This window comes from Marmota marmota, unplaced genomic scaffold (assembly GCF_001458135.2).
Source record: "Marmota marmota marmota unplaced genomic scaffold, marMar, whole genome shotgun sequence".
Taxonomy (NCBI): Eukaryota; Metazoa; Chordata; class Mammalia; order Rodentia; family Sciuridae; genus Marmota; species Marmota marmota.
In genome coordinates this window covers 31142175-31160478 of record NW_026000016.1, presented here as the reverse complement: position 1 = coordinate 31160478, position 18304 = coordinate 31142175, and the positions used below count along the sequence as shown (strand labels likewise).

The window sequence follows — 18304 nt, the reverse complement described above, 5'->3', positions numbered from 1 at the left end:
GTCCTCTGAGAGCAGAGGCAAACATTGGAGCTATAGAGCTGTAAATTAAGCAACACTAAGGTCTGCTGGCAGCAGCCATGGAAGGAGAAAGGCACAGAATGTCTTCTCCATCTTAGCTTCCAGGGGGAACCAGACTAGCTCAATCCTGTTTTCAGACTTTAGACCTCCAAAACTGTGAGAATAAATTTCTGTTGTATTAATCTGCCACCCAGTTGGGGGTCTTTTGTTACAGCAGCCCTAGAAAATGAATGCACTTGAATATTATTTGTTTGACACATTTTTTTCCAGGAACAATGTAATTGGAGAAAAATTAATACCATTTCTAAAGTCAGAATCTTACCATTTAAACTCTGTCCTATTCGAATAGTACTGGAAGGAAAATCTGTAATTGAACCACTTAAAGTTGTTGCATAAAAAGCTGTATTATCCTCCTCCAAACCATTGATAAAGAAGTTGATTTTTGTCTGATGCACCTGTAAGAAATGATCACCAATATTATCTTAAGTACATAAAGTTTTCTAATAACCACATAATTTGGATTCTTTAAAAAGGCATTATTTCCTTATTTCTCTACTTTCTTCTGTTGATAAGAATGAAGACAATTTGTTTTCATAGCATAATGATACTCCTGCATGTTTATACATCTAGATACAAATCCACATGGTGCAGTTTTGTGCTGTGATGGTATCTCCCAGGGTGCTCACAGCAATGTATAATATTTGTCCCATGTTTGTAATAGCACTGATTACCATGCTTGCATAAGTTTTTTGTGCACATGTTGTTTCTTCACATGCTAATTAAATTTGTTATGACTCTATTTGGAAATAAAGCAGAAATTAATACAACAGGGAGACATATCCAAAACCATATATACAAAACTGTATTTCATAGGGCTATAATTCAATTTAAGTTATTAGTAGAAAAACACTTCTCATAAATAGTTACCATTTTAGGTGTTTGTAACTAGTTGAAAATTTTTCAGATGTACTTTCCCATTGCAGACTAATGTAAGAATTTGCCAAGTATATTCTAAGCTAATAACTCAAGCAGTCCAATACCTATTTACATTAGGGTTTAGCAAAACATTTCCATAAATGACCAGAGAATATTTTTTTCTTTTCAAATCAAATAATTTGGTTTTGTGGGCCAACAATTCTGGACACAACTGCTCAATTCTGATTTTGTAATGTAAAGGCAGTCATAGGAAATAGATAAATAAGTCTGGCTGTGCTCCAACAAAACCCTACTTGCAAAAACAGGTGGCCAGTTAGATATGATCTACAGGTTGTAGTTTGATGCTCTCTGAAGTTTACCCAATTAAATTCTATTAAGACTTATGGAATTGAAACATAATCCTCTGAAAAATCAATTCAAACTTTTATGCAGAATAGCTCATAGATCCTATTGACATAAAATCTTTATGCTTGCATTTTGGGGGTGGGGTAACCAGGGTTTGAACTCAGGGGTACTCAACCACTGAACCACATCCCCAGCCCTATTTTGTATTTCATTTTAGATATAGGGTCTCACTGAGTTGTTTGGTGTCTCGCCATTGCTGAAGGTGGCTTTGAACTTGCTATCTTTCTGTCTCAGGCTCCCAGCTGCTGAGATTACAGTGATAACATATAATCCTGAATTAAGTAATCAGCCATTTTGACATCAACTTTATTCTACACAAAGGTGTGTCAATTCAAGTGCTTAAAGGTAAAGGGCACTCCAACCAAAATACCCCTAGGGCATACAAAAGGTTCTAGAGAAGGGCTGAGTTGAGAGTTGGGAGAAGAGATAGAAATGGAAATTTAATATTACACAATTGAAATGTTAGATGTAAATACTTTAATTAAAACCAAACCACAGCATTGAAAATGTTATTCTACTATGGACTTTGAATAAAGATGAGGTATCAGTATAGGTTCAGCAATGTAACAAATGTACCACTCTGGTATAGGATTTGGGAGGCAGTTGTATCTGAGGACAGGTTGTACATGGGAACCATCTTAACATCCACTTGACTGCTGTGAGATTACAACTGGTTTAAAATATATATTTGTTAAATTATTTTCTGTTCAAATGAATGTATAATAATTAATAAGGATAAACATTTATTCTTAGACACCTTTAAATCCTTATGTGAATTTTTGCCATAAGAACCTCTTTCATAAATCTCCTAATCAAAAACAAAACAAAAACCCAGAAGTTAATGACATAATTACCTGGTAATTTTCAAAAGTTACCAAACTTAATTTTTCCATTCTGTGCAATTTTCTTTCATATAAACATATTTTTCTTCAATTCATTGACCTAGTGTTACATATGACTTCATTTCATAACATGGCTTTAATAAACCTAAAATCATACACCAACTTCTCATGGGCCTGGATCTATTCCTCTCTGCTAAGTAGTAGGGCTGATTTTTTTTTTTTTTTTTGCATCCCATTTTTTACAGCCTGTTACTGTCATTTGGTGTTTGACTGTTATCATTATAAAAGATACAGGCTTTTCTACTTTGTTATTTGTAGCATTATCTCATGTTTTACAACATCTTTGCGCAACATGCAGGCACATGAAATATAACTCCTGAAAAGTTCTCGGTGGTATTAATGCATAAAAAAGAATGTGGTTCCATCTCTACTGTCTTTACCCAGCCAAAAGCTGATGAACAGCCAATTTTCCTTTATCACATTAGCACAGCCATGAGGGAAACACATTTGTTCTAGTCAGCTACACTAAAGATACTATTACCAATCTAACATATACATGTTTTATATCAGCAGTATTCTCAGAGCATGAGAGAGCCAACAATATATTAACACTAGCATGACAGTTTATTTAAGAAAAGAAAATTGTCTCTGTAGAGGGACAGAAGTTAGAAATGTATGGCTAAAGCTCAGTGTCACTGGTCTAATAAAGGTAATAATTCTTCGGCTTTCTTTATAGCAGGTAACACTCCTGTGACAGTTCTGTCATATCATTCAAATAAAAATGTTGTCTTTTACAAGTTTAAGTGTACCTTTATTTTGAGTCAGATAGAAAGCATGCTTTTGATTTTCTGTATTCACTGTATTATATCTGTAGTCAGGAGTTCAGGACCTATTTTTTTTTTTAATCAACTCATCACATATTTGCTTAGAAGAATTCAGTGTCACTTGCAGTGAATTCCATAAGATGTTTTCACTTGGTTGGTACTTAAAAAATGATTAATGTTGATCCCAAGCCACTTTCCTCTACTGTCCCCACCCCCCCTACCAACTACCTTTCTATAAATAAAATTAAATCTTCTTTGGTTTTCTGCACCATGTTTTATGTCCCAAGATCCTCCAAACTATTTTACAATTCTGATCTGGGGCACTATCACAGAGAAACTGAGAAGACTATGGTGGCTTTTTGCAATAGCTCATTCTGATGATCCCCTTGCCAGTTATTGAAGGGAATAGGAATATATATGATGGAATTTCTGATTTGCGAGAAGAAAGCCTTCCACTGAAGGAAACTTCCCACCTATCTCATTCTCTAACCCTCTGAGGATCAGAGTGGCTTGTGCATGTTTATGGGTGTATCTTGAATGAGGGAACTGGCAAAACCAGTGCAGTTAGAGAAAGGCCTTTCAATCCTCCTCATGAGAGATCAAAATACTTTGGAAAGATGATGAAGGCAAGCAGGTCATTCTCAAGCCTCATTCCCTGGGGGTTCCTATTTTAATGACTTTCTTTGTGTGTTCCAATAAAATTTTATATTCTTTCCTTTGATGTAGAATTCCTAACACTATCCTCCCATTTGCCTGCCTGGTTAGTAGAGAGTATAATTCAAAAGACAAGGAAGTCACATAATAGCTGAACAGTTACCAAAGGCAAATATCATCAAATCCACCTAGATTAATCAGCTAAAACCACCTGTTCCCTAGAAATGCCAGATCTTTTGTTACTCTACTCCTGCTGACCCAGTCTGCGGGTGAAAGAAAGGGAAGAGACCTGTGATAGCTTAGAAAAGTGGTTTTACCATTCCCTATATCCTTCTAATTTAAAATGAATTCAATAGAATGTCTACCTAGCACCCATGATGGCTCTATGAGCTACACAAAGAAAAGTTATGACCCTTCCTGAGAGAAAATATGCATGATAACAGAATTTGCTAGTGTTTGAATCACTATAAATGAAGTTGGTTGTGTTAATTTATTTAATTTGATGGTGCTGGGGATCAAACCCTGGGCCATGTGCATGCTAGGCAAGTGCTGCACCACTGAACTGCATCACCCAGCCATTATTTCCTGAATCTTGATGCCATTAGTGAAACACTACCTTTTTGAAGGAGTTGCTTTGAGAAATCATCTTTTTCTGAGAATGTGTGTGTGATATATAACATACACTTAGATGTTCTCTATGGGACCTGCCTTCTCAAAATCAACTTAGAAGCCTCCTAAGAGTACCAGTTTTGTTAACTGGATAGTTCTTGTCTTAAAGTCAAACCATTTTAAGCATTCTGGATAACACCTTTTTAATGTATTTAACATGAAGTGATTTGGCAACATATTTTAAGTTCAAATTCAGCCCCCGAAGATGATGACAGAGGACACGAATATAAAGAACATCATCTTGAATGTTAAGGTATTCAACACATAGAAAAAAATCAAGCCACTGTGATATGAATCAGAAGGAAAAACTTTATGGAGGAGAAAAGTCTTAGACTTTCTGAAATAGAAATTGCCCTGAAATAGAAATTTCTATTTCTAAGTGAAAGGATTTGCATAAAAGATTCCACTATACTATCTGTAATTTTTAAGCATAAGACAATTTATCCCGAAAACTCTACAAGGTTATTTTAAAATATCGCATGTATGTTACATTCCCCTGCCTGAGAACACATGGAATTCCACCTCCCAATTACTTACCATCCCAAAACTAAGGTCTTCTGAGATTTTTCCTCACTTATCTCATCAGATTTTATTTCCATCATTCAACATCAGCCAACTTCCAGCCAAATTGGTAAGACTTCCTCACTGTCTGGTGATCATGCGGTATTTAACACTGTCTCCAGAATTTACTCAAGCTCTTTCTCTGGACTTTACTCAATTTTCAACATTTTTGAAATATACATCTGAAGTCCTGTATACTTCAATAAACCTTTGTCAACTACTTCAGCATTGTAAAAGCAGTTAGCATTTATTGAAATATTAGTATGTCAGGCAGCATTTAAAACATTCTCTATTTCTTCTTTTTATCTTTACATCATCCCAAGGCAAGACTGCTATTATCTCAACTTTATACATACATTGAATCAGAGAATTGACAACAGAAGTTATTCAAGGTCATAGAGGTGGTCAAATGGTACCAGAGCCTGTTTGAAACAACTAGTTTTAATTAGTCAATTAAATCCAATTAGCATTTGGAAATAGCAGCCATTTAGTTTATTGGACCCATCCATTGAGTCTCTTCTATAATTCTGTCTAGCGTTGGATTAAGGTGTGGTGTCAACGCCTCCCACAATAATAAGGGTAATGTACCTTGCATGGTATCATCACTTACCTTGTGCCCAGCATTGTACTGAACATTTTACATATATCATCTGGCTGACCTCTCATTTTGCAGTGTTATTATCCCACATTAAGACAGAGGATACAGAGGCTTAACTATTCTAGCATTAAGCCTCTGCAGACTTCCAGAACACTTTCATCTTTGAACAGCTTTTATTATTATAAATGGCTGAACCAAAAGGTATCCTCTTAAAACTTCAGTTCATAAGTCTTACAATCTAGAACATACTAAATAAATCTAATCTCTTATTCCATGTGATAAAAAGAAGAATACCATCCTTCTGCCAAGTCTTTTTCAGGATAGATGTGCTCAGTTTCTGTGATGTTCTAAATGTGGCATCGTTTTTAGCCTCTTCTTAAAATGTGACTTCAGGAATGGTACAATCTCTAGCTACCTTTCAAAATGTTAAAGGATTATTATTTAATACAATTCAAAATCACTTGCTAGGATTTTTGACAGTGGCATCATGTGGCTAAGATTACTAAATTAAATTGAGCTGACTGTTCACTAAAATACCGAGTCTTTTTTTTTATTGCATCATTTCTAAGTCATATATACCCATCATATACATATGCAGCTGGTTAAGTGGACCTCAGGGTAAGAATAGTATTTGTGTGTGTTATATTTCATCCTGTTATATTTAGGCCATGGCTCTGGACTGTCAAAATCTTTGTGGATGCTATGTCTGTCAAACAATGCACATATCATCCCTCCAAGATTTATATCATTTGCAAATTTGATGAGCACGACTTTCATGCTGGGAGAAGCTCAATAAATTCTGATTAATTGATACCTCAAATAAAAACCACTAACACTATCTACATTATATTACAATTCTAAGTAGAAAGAAAACACCACTAATTTCTAATGAACACAATGTATCATACAAGGAGTCTTCACATGTTTTCCAGTGCTCTTGTTTATTAACATGGGTTTTTATATAATTACAAGTAAATTCCCAGTCTATTAAATATTTCAAGCTATATTTATACAAACAATATGAAATAAGGAATGAAGATAATTATTCATAAAGGTTACTTTTGCAGAAATTCACCATGTAGGTTGCACTTAAGTATTTGGAAAATTTGGAAAGTACACCTATACCCACTACTAGTGAGTCAAGGAATAACTGCGTGAACATTCATTTATTTTGACTGTATTATTTGGACAGTGTGTGGAAATGAATTCACATGAAGATACCTTCAAGGTTTTTTTCTGGTTTTGATTTTTCTTTTGCATTTTCCATGAACTCACATAAATTTTCCAGCTCTTGCTCCTCCCCTCCCTTGGCCTTCCAACTATGTATATGCTCTTATGTTTTCTCCCTATGTCAGACAAATTCTTGAAGTAATCTACAGCAAAGCCTATGTGTGTAACTTTTCCAACCTGGGCTTGATGCTTTGGATATGCTCTTCTCCCTTCGGTATCTATGAAAGGTCTCCAAATGCTGCAATCTCCCCAGGTCAAGCCCCCAGTTTAATCAATTTCTAAAAAGTTCACATTGAAATGTCCAAATAATTTATAACTTATTTGAAACAAGTAAAATTCCCTGCCCTTAAAAAGAAGTTAACTTATTTTTTCTCCATGTTTGTAGAGAAAACTCCTCACTAGTCCTTTTACTAAAATCCAATAACTGTTTTGAAAATAGTCCGGTTGTTTGAATATGTGATGAGCACATTGTGATCCTACATATATGGGATATGTAAAACACAGACCTTTTCTTTTACTAATTTCAATTATAATGGCAATTGTTACTAAAAATACTTTCAATGCAAGGTGGTAAATGCAATGAAATAAAGTGATTAAAGCCAAAGAGGGGAAAGAAAAATCATCTTGGAAGTTTTCTCCTTGAAATTCTTCCCTATTTCTCTTTCCTGCAACAGAGATATTCCTCAAATGAGATGTCTGTGCTTGTATTGTCAACCTTTTCCCATTCTATCCATAAAGCAGATCAACTAATAAGTATTTTTTAAGTAATAAAAAAGAGACTATTTCACAATTACAGGAAAGTTGCAGGAAGAGTACAAAGACTTTCTGAACCTTTTAAAATTCAGATTGACATAAAGACCCATTACCCCTGAGTACAGTAGCACATATTTGCTACAGAAAAAGACATTCTCCTAACTAAGCACAATATAACCATCAAAACTAGGGAATTAATATTGACACAGCGTAACCGTCTTATCCTCAGAGGCCATTTTTGCCAATGGCCCAAGAGATGTATTTTCATTTCTTCAGTTATCCTGACTCTTAGGTATCCTTTGATATGGAAGGGTTCCTGAATCTTCCTTTGACTTTCACAGTCTTAACACTGCTAAAGATTACAGCCCACTTACTTTGTAGATCGCTTGTCAATTTGGGTTTGTCTAATGTTTCCTCGTGATTACATTCAGGTGACACAGTGATCTCATTACATCTTATTGTGTGCTACACCATTTCTATTTGTTCCATTATTAATGATGTTAACTTTAATTGTTTGCATTAATGGGTATCTGTGAGGCTTCTCCAGTATAGAAATACAATTTTCCCTTTTGCAATTAATAAACATTTTGTGAGCAGACACATTGGGACTATAAATTTCCTTATCAAACTTTCAATGTTATTTATTTTTATCAGTAGAGACCCATGAATCTATTCTATTCAGTGGAATATAATACATTGCTCTCAATACATATTTCAATGCTCAAATAGGTCCATGTTTGGACCTTGGAGGCTCTATTAAGCTGTGTCATACTGACATGACACATGTATTCTATGTCATAGAACCTCATTCCCATATTTGTTTTTAGTATACTATTGCTTTCTGACTTACGATGATCCAGGCTTACTTTGTGCTTTCCTGTCTCAACCCTGAAATCAGCCATTTCTCCAACAGATTACAGTTTTTTCTCAATGTTGAATGGGATTTAGAAACAAAGATTCAGTACCAATTCCAGTCATGCGCTATAGATGTCATTGCTTGAGGCCTCCCTCTTGCTCTCAGTGGACACAAGTAGAGAATGTGAATAGAGACTGATGGATAGCACAGAGAAAGATTAACTGGAGGTACACAAAGACTTCTATATTTTTTCTAAACATCCATGTGTCTGTGTAAATATATTTATATGCACACACATTATACACACTTGAAATAAGATTAATAACTTCAATTCTAATTCAATGTCCTAAATTCACTCTCTTCTTTCCTCCTTCCATATCTGTAATAACCTTCTTTGGAAGGAAGATACCTGGTTCCCATCATCATTAATTTATATATTTATTTGATTAATTTTCCTGTACATAATTAATCTCCAGTTACCCCTCCCTCCACCAAAGACATGTCTTCATAGGTTCCATACATCAAATTCTGAATTTTCCCTTTCCATTGGGCTGTTATTCTCTTTTGCTAGATACTTTTCTTTGCCTAGAGTTATAAATTCTGAAGTGCCCCAGGGTTAGTCCTTTTCCCTTCTTTCTGCTTATATACTTTCCCTTGATATTGTCTTCACTTTTGACTACATAAATACTACCTCAGATTGATTATTCCCAAATAATTATTTCTAGCTCAGACAACTAATATAGAATGCTATATCCATCTTTCTATTCAACAGCTCTTCTTGGAAGTCTTTTAAGAATTTCAAATATAAATGTTCCAAAAGAGAGCACTGCTCTTGTCCCCCAAATCCACTTCTTCTCCAGCCCTCCCAACTCTGGAACTTTTTAAGTGTGTTCATCCAGTTGCTCAAACCAGATTCCTTCGAGTCCTCCTTTATGCCTCTCTTTGATGTTTCTCATCCACTCCATCAGCAAATCCAGAGATCCTACTTTCAAAATATATCCAGAATCTACTCACAGCTCACCACCTACCCTGCTTTGAGGGTCTCTGCTGGCCCAAGCCACCACCTCCTCTACTTCTTGGGTAGACTGTAAGCAGTATCCTTGGTTTTTTCCCCTCACTCTCAAGAACACAGCCCACACACTCTTGCTAAAGCAAAAAGAGATCATCCATATGAACACACTTATACTCTTTTTGTAAAAAACCAGATTCTTCAGCCAGTTCTTACCCTAAGTAAAAGACAAAGATCTACCAAGCCCTACACAATCTGGCTCTGCTACCTCTTCAGCTTATGCTGTTAGGATGCCCCTGTGGTCTCTCTGTTCTAGCTACTGCCCTCCTGGCTGTTCCTCAATTATTCCAGGTACTTTGTGCCTCCAGGTCTGTGCATTTTCTGTTCCTTCCTTAGACATTGTTCTGATAGACATCTGCAGGCTTACTCCCTGAAAGAGTTTTCTCCTTCGTGTTTCCTCAAATATTATTTTAGCTAAACCTCTCCTAACTACCCCTGTGGAAACCTATGATCTCCCAATCCTTAAAATTTCCTTCCTGTCAGATTATCTTCCTTATCCACAACTGTCATATTGCTTATTGTGCTTCTTTAGCAATACTTTCCCTTCTCCGCCTAGAATATGAACTCTATGAGAGCAGGATTAGTTTGGTGTCCTTTTGCCGATTTGTTCCCTTGCTACTCCCTCATTCCATAGAGCAGTCATTACTTAGTTATCACTGGGCACTCATGGAATCTGCCCTGAATGAATGAAATTTCATCTATAAACAAACAGGAGTTAGCAAAGCATGAGAGTGGTAGAAGAATAAGTAGAGGAAAAGACAAAATCTCAAAAGGAAATGTAAAAACAGTTGTTACACCAAGACTTCAACTGATCCTGATCAACGCCACCGCCCCCCACACCACCTTTTTTTTTTGGTTTAAAAATCTTGAGTGATTGGCTTTAATTTTGATTCTAGAAGCAGGCAATAGTTCATTGCACAAAATAGATTGTTTCATTCACCAATTTCCATTCTTTTAATATCTTTAATAAATGAAGATTTAAATTTAAAATCACCTTTCTCACTCCCCCCCCAAAATACCTGGCTTTTGTTATCATCTCTTTATATTGTAGTGATGATGTTGCATATCATTGAGTCAGATCATTCCTGTAGAAGGGTAATGAAAATGGTAGATTCAACATTCAGAGAGTAAACCAAAGGTCAGCTGAGAGATGTGAGCTCACTGCTGACCTCAAATGAGAATAGTTATCAATCAAGCCCTTGACATACAGCTATATAGAAAATCATGTTTTTATAGTCTAAAAAACTAGATTTCAAATTAGTATTTAATCACTGTGCTCCTAAACAGCCATTTGTAGAAGAGTATTACACATAAACAAAACAGAGGTCAATGCCCACTTACACTATGCAGAAGTTTTATCTGCTAAAATGTCCAATGATGATGGGATATCCCATTAAATGAAAGGCTTTATTAATTTTATATTCTAAAAATGCTTGACTTTCCATAAGTACGTATCTCCTAGCTATGTATCCTCAAATATTATTTAGATCCAAAGACAGTACTGAGAAAAAATTACTAAAAATGTTTCATAAACTAAATGAAGAAGTCATTTTTAAGTCAAAGGGAAAATATGCTCTTTAACTTACTTCAGAGAAACGGCGTAAAATCTGATATGCATTGTTTTATTTTTAAAGATATACTAGAATTGAGAATAAGGTCTTCATAGTGACCCTTATTTAAAGGTCCTCTTTGTCCTGAAGCTGGTCAGGTAGTAATTGTCTAGTCTTTTGTTAGTTAGCAATGGTGAAACTCACACATTTAATTAGGATTAAAAAAGAAAACAGAAAGAAGGGACTAAACAAAATATTCATCTTTTATTCAAGGATATTTGAGCCCTAAACAAAAAAATAGCTATTTATGGGACAAATGCATACTATTCAACAGTTTCCTGTCTTTTACCCCTTTTAAAACCAGGAAAAAAATTAGGTCATTCCATGAATTGAGAAAAAAATGAATGAACATTTACATTATCTGAAGAACTTCATTTTGGCAATTAGATTGGAAGATTTGAGTAGCAATCTTGAAAATATTCATTTTTTCCTATTCGGTTCAATTCTTACATATATTTTCCTATGCCATTTTTCTCCAAGTAAGCAGAAGTTGCCCCCCAAAAAAAGTTTCAAATTTGGTGGGGCTGTGTATTTAGAATAGCTCTTCTCTCTTTGCAAAGCCTGGATTAGATTTCCACAAAGGTTGACAGGTCTCAGAAATTTGAGGTCCAGATAATAAAGGTTGGTATGAAAAACATTCAGGTTTCTTTTTATTCATTAGAAAGAAAAATAATGAGCTTATAAGTATTCTCAGTATATGTCATATAAAGCAAAGAATGAGAGTGGGTATTAAAGGGTGAAATGATTAAAAGGTAAGGGTGACAATTACTATGGTTGTAATAGCTAATATAAAAATCAGCATAACATCCATTGTCTCTCATATAATGCTTGCTGTTCTACATATTCAGTGGTGCTTTGTTTCTCCTTGCTCTTGTAACAATGGATGTTTGTAAATCAGTATAACTTCCCACCCGTGTAGATATAATGAGGTGGTAGTTTACCTCTACTTTTCACAAATTCACCTTTGAATCATAATTTATGAATACCATTAGTCGTGGGGATTAAGAGACGTGGGATTAGTGAAATCTGTTATACAGATCTTAGCTTAACTATTAGCATGTCAGGGAGATCTTAGCACCATACATACACCAAAATTATATCCAATAACTTTCTATCATAGTGTCCTATTTTAATTTTTTGAATACTACTTCTATCTCAATATATTTCCTATTTAGGGTTTTTTTTTTCTCTCTTCATTCATCCCTCAACATGCATATGTACACATACAAAATAATATGAACTCGGTTAACTGCAATAGTCTTAACACGCAGAACAAAGTCCTTTGGTTCAAATTGAGTGATTTATATAATTTCTATGATTTCTTCCCTATCCATTCTGTTACATCTTCTGACGCTTCTACTAGGTGGACACTGTATCTGTCTATAGATGTGTTTCTGCTCATCCTAAACTGGATTCAATCATTGTGAGACAAGAGTAGGTGAACAACTCATTTTCTTGGCAAGGAGACTCTGCTGCCTCCTGGTTCCATTCACCTGCCTTCTCATGGCCTTAGAGCCCACATTCTATTCTCCAAATTGAGGTCAGTTTTCTCCACTGCCTGATGTCTGGTGATGGAGAAGAGCCTTGAGAAGCTGACCCAGACTGTTGCTGCCAAGTGCTATTTGCAATCCAGGTCCTCAGCAGTCACACCCATTCGTCCCTTGCCTCTGGAGTCTGTCATCTCTCTGTTGCAGCAACCACAACTCAATGCTGTTCCTGCCAGGATTTTTCTCTGCATATATACTTTGGGTTATATTATCCTTTACCTATTTGCTTTCCATTTTCGTGGATTTTTTAATATTAACTGTACTCTTTTGTATACCTTATAGCAACACATTTGATCAGCTGCTGATGACTAAACAGGTTAAATTTAAAAATCCTTTTTTTATTCCAGTAAAAAATAGCAGAGAATAAACTATAAGCAATGAACATAGTCAATACTTAAGTGCTTTGTTTTCCATGCATTTGAGATTCTCAGTTTCACTTTACTATTAGGATTTCACACTACCAGGAATCAGTGTCTAAATCATTTATGCCATCAGACTAGCTAGATGACAATAAGTTGTCAACAGATTTCCCAAGGATTTCTCAGAGGGACTCGAGTCTTACAAGGGGAAGAAGTGTCATTGCATCTGAATCCAACCATTGTACCAATTGACCTGAAGCTGGAAAGTTTCTATTTCTCTAAGGAAAAGAAAACAATTGAAAAGCTGGAGCTATCCAATCAAACAAATTACATTTAACCTCCCCAGGGGGCTCCAGCACTCATGCTCTGAGCAGATGTTAGAAGGAATATATATATATATATTTCAATGGACAAGCTTATCATAGGATGCTGCAAAGGAACTGAGGACAAAATGAATAAAACAAATAATTGAACCAAGGAGCCTCATGTTTAAAAATGCAAACTTATTTGAAATAGTATTTTATATGGGCTTGAATTCAACCAATGTCACTTAAAATTACATACTTATTAAGGGAAGAATTGATACAGAATTCCAGTTGTATTTCAGGTTTTCATTAATGATATGCAAGTCTGTAAATGAAATCTGAAGATGACACCAAATTAATAGTTACTGCAAAAGTCACTGAGAAATAAAATAAGAGAAAATGTAAGAGGCTGGAAACTAGGGGCAAGTTTATTTCTAGTTAAGTGGAAGATCATTCAGTATATACATTTTAAATAGAGTATCTTCCATCTAGCCCAAAATGTTTACCAATGTTGCTATTACTACTTCCTATTTACCAGGAAACAACATTCTCAGCAAGAGGCAGAGTATGAGGTGGGATCCTGAAAAATCAGAAACCACAGATGTTAAAAAAAAGAACAAAGAAAAAGTAATGTGGGATGTGAAAGGAGGACAGTGTATGTGTGCTTCTTAATTTCTATGACAAGTTAAGAGAATGTGAACTATTTTGAAACAAATTCTAGCTATTTTCTGGGATGCAATGGATTTCAGAGAACAATGAGTATAAATACATCTGTGGAAAGGAAAGAATATCACTGAATTTAGAGTAAAATAAAAACATGGGAGAAAGAAAACCAGAACAATGAGTTTAAACATTTTTTTTAAGTAATTAGAGGGTGGATGTGGTGGCTCAGTGGTAGAGCACTAGCCTAGCATGTGTGAGGACTGGCTTCCATCCTTAGCATCACATAAAAAAATAAGTAAATAAAGGCATGTATATGTATAATATATATACATAATATATGTTATATATAATAGATATAGTAATATATATATATATAATATATACAATACTATGTATAATATATAATATAGACAGTAATATATAATATTAATATATATTTTATATATTCATATAATATATATATATATATATATATATATATATATATATATATATATANTCACTCCCCATTACTACCCCTTACCTTTTACTCTTTTCTTCCACTTATTCCCTTCATCTACCCTGATAGTCTTCCTTCTAGCTTTCACATACAAGAAAACATAGAACATTTGTCTTAAGAATGATTTTTTATGAAGGATGTTGCATTTGAACTGGTCACTGAAATAAAGGAAATGAGAATTCAGTAAGAAATGTACAATGGAGGAGAAACTGCATGAAGGCAGCTATAAAGACTTTTGATGGAGATCACTAAGCACATATGTTTAAGACACTCAGAAAATATTGGGGTCAAAGTTTAAAGTATGCAGAAGGATGATGAGTTGCAGATGTCGTCTGATAAATTTCAAAGGATCTGAACATCTTGCTAAAGGAAAGGAAGAATTCGTTCTCCAGGGTATAAGTGACAGTGAGCACAAGATTGATTTATGCAAAGGAAGAATGTAATCACAGTTGTAGAAAGAAAGCACTTTTTACATGTAGGTCCATTTTAGAGACAAAAATGCTATAGGGGAAAAAAAGGAAGAAGGAACAATTAAAAATATTACAACATAAAAAACACAAGTTAAGGAAGATTACAGCTACAACTTGCATCCATACTGTAAAGACATTTTTAAGATTATTATAATAATACTTATCATTATAAGATTATTATAATACTTATTTTAGTTCCACTAGTCTCCAAAATAGAAGTTAAATTCGGTTTTCCAATTAATTTATGTAATAAACTTGCTTTTTCCTTTAATTTTCTCCTGCTACATATTCCACCCATTAATGCCTCTCATCTGTATTCTGGAAGGAGCTTCTTAATAGGTTGTCCTATTTCCAACTGCATCCCAATCTCAGATGATGCCACCATTCATTGACTCACTTATTCATCCATTTATTAAAATATATTTATTGAGAATTGACCACATTCAGACATGATGCCAAGCCCTGAAGGAAACAATAGTAAATAAGGTAAAATCTTTGACCTAGAAGTTTTAGAGTTTAGTGAGGAACAAAATAGAACCATTGAGTTAATTGTGATGATTTCACAAGAAGAATGAGTGCATCTCTATTCAGATTGATATTTTTAGAAGGCTTCTTGAAGAATTTGATGAAAAAAGAGTCAAAGGTGAAGTAGGTTTAAGCTGTGTGCATAGTAGGGGACATCACTTATAGTAAAGAACAGAGGCAGTTATACACACGTAAGGAAATGACTGCATTTGGAGAACAACTCAATGTTACTGGAATGAAAGGTGTAAGAAGAGTCCTCACAGGACATGGGGTTGTGCAATTGTTGTACAGGTGTCTTCTATTCAAGCTAAGGAAGCTTAAAACTTAGAATACTACTACTTGAATTATGAAAGCTCATTGATGGCATTGTAGCAATGTAAATTTAGGAATAACAGATTTGCAATCATGAGTATTAAAAAGAGTATTGGAAGTCATGATTGTGAATGGGGTTTCCTAGGGAGAGTATACAGAAAAAAAGGTACATGTTAGGCAAGGGACTATGAAGAGAAAGACCTTTGGAAAGGAGTTTTAATGTATCTTGAATATGAGAGGAAGAAACAATGTTGGCCACTAATCTTATAGAATGGATATCTGAAGAAAACAAATAAGATAAAAACTCAAGACATTAGGGCTGGGGTTGTGGCTCAGTGGTAGAGCACTTGCCTAGCATGTGTGAGGCACTGGGTTCGATTCTCGGAACCACAATTAAATAAATTAAAAATTAAAGGTCCATTCACAATTAAAAAAAAACTCAAGACATTAATAGAATGAAAAGAGAGCAATGAAAAGAGAGCAAGATACTCATCCAAGAAAAGTTTACCATATTCCCAAGGAAAAATATAAACATTAACACCAAGATATATGCTGGCTGTCCCAGAATTTGAACGATAAGAGTAGAAACCTATAAGAATGTTTAAGACCAGCCTGAGCAACAGCAATACCCTGTCTCAAAATTTTAAAATAAATAAAAAGGACTGGGGATGTTGCTCAGTGGTCAAGTGCCCCTGGGTTCAATTCCCAGTTGGAAACGAAAGAAAACAATCTCTTCATAAATATGATACAGTTTATCAAAAACTCAGGAATGAGAGGGAATATGAAAAGCATTTTATAATAATTCATCTTTGTTCATTAATACAGGCATTAGACATTTTCAACATGTAAGAATTCAAGAAGTATATCACCAGTCATTTTCCCTTTCAAAAAAATGAAAATGCTTTATTTAGAAGGGTCTAACAAATTAAGAAATTAGATAATTATTTTATAAAAGATGCTCAATGAGTATTGGATTCATTTAAATATTCAATACAACTTTTAAAATGAATGGTTATAAAATGTTACAGTGCTTGAAATAAAAACAACAATTTTAATATAAATATTTTGCTATAATATACTGGCATAAGAATCCCTACTTATTCCCACAAATACTGGGATATGAGAAGAAAGAATGGTAAAAGCAAAGGTATAATAACTCCCTTATTTTCCTGTGGGAATTAACAACCTCTTATCTGAAATTTGTGAATTAAATAATACAGTTTAAATTATATTTACATATCAATTTAAATACTCATTAGTATAAATTAAAATGAATTTTATTCCTTTAAATTACTAAAGAGAAAACACTCTTAAGTATATCAAAATACTTAATTATCAATAAAAATAAAAACCTCTTTATTGAAAAAGAAAAAGCAATGTACAGAATTTGATCACAAGAAAAAAAAAATACATATGGTTGACCAATAAGCTAGATAACGAAGACATGCCAAGTGAATTATTTTGTCCAAGAGATGGGAAAAATGAAAAAGGTAATTCCCTCTATTGACTAGAATTTGAGGAACAGGCATGCTGGTTCACTTTTGGGAGGAGTCCGAATTGGTCAAACTATTTCTAAGGCAATTTGTCAATATGTAACAAAGTTAAGTTAAGCACATTCTTTGAACAAATAATGTACCTTTGAAATTTACCCTGGGGCTGCACTGAGGGTTCAGCTCCAACTGGAAATCTTTAATTCATAATGGTCTTAATCCACATACCTGTTTGCTTTCTTCAGTATTTTTCTGCAGTTTATATATAGGAATTAAAAGGCAGCCAAGGGGAGATCCAGGGTGGCAGATTAGAGGAAGGCTGCCTTACCAGTTGCTTTATGGCTCAGGATTCCAAGAGCACTGCTTCTCAGGCTGGTGAAAGAGGGAATTGACTAAAATTCAATACCAGACAGAGTGTCTTAGAGACTCAGAAATGTGCCTTCATTGAACAAAAATTAAGAAAGAGTATATTGGGTCTAAACCAGTGTGGCAATGATGCTGCTTCACCACCGAGGGAAGGGATTATATAAACAGAGAGGAACACACTGGACAAATTCAACACAGAAGAAATTTGTAAATCAATCTATACCCAAAGGATTTAAAAACAGCATACTACAGGGACACAGCCACATCAATGTTTATTCACAATAGCTAAACTGTGGAACCAACCTAGATGCCCTTCAGTAGATGAGCAGATTAAAAAAAATGTGGCATATATACACAATGGAATTTTTGTTTTCTCTGATATAAGGGAGTCTGACTCATAGTGGGGTAGGGAGGGGGAGCATGGGAGGAATAGATGAATTTTAGATAGGACAGAGGGGTGAAAGGGAAAGGGAGGGGGTAGGGGATTAGCAAGGATGGTGGAATGTGATAGACATCATTATCCAAATTACATGTATGAAGACACGAATTGGTGTCAACATACTTTATATACAACCAGATATGAAAAATCGTTCTGTATATGTGTAATAAGAATTATAATGCATTATTCTGTCATTTATTTTTTTAAAAAATCAATTAAAAAAAAGAAAAAAAATTTTAGATCAGAAAAGCAGCCTGCACTTAGTTGATCCAGAGGATGATCAGTGAACTGGTGTCCGAGAAGT

The 18304-nt window shown here is 34.6% G+C and overlaps 1 protein-coding gene across 1 annotated transcript in view; it reads right to left on the bottom strand.

Moving 5' to 3' along the window:
• Ush2a (usherin) overlaps positions 1 to 18304 on the bottom strand; it is a 740698-nt gene that overhangs the window by 677638 nt on the left and 44756 nt on the right. Inside the window, exon 4 of the mRNA XM_015483330.2 lies at positions 341 to 473. Coding sequence (XP_015338816.1) covers positions 341 to 473 — 133 coding nt within the window. The remainder of the gene's footprint in view (positions 1 to 340; positions 474 to 18304) is intronic.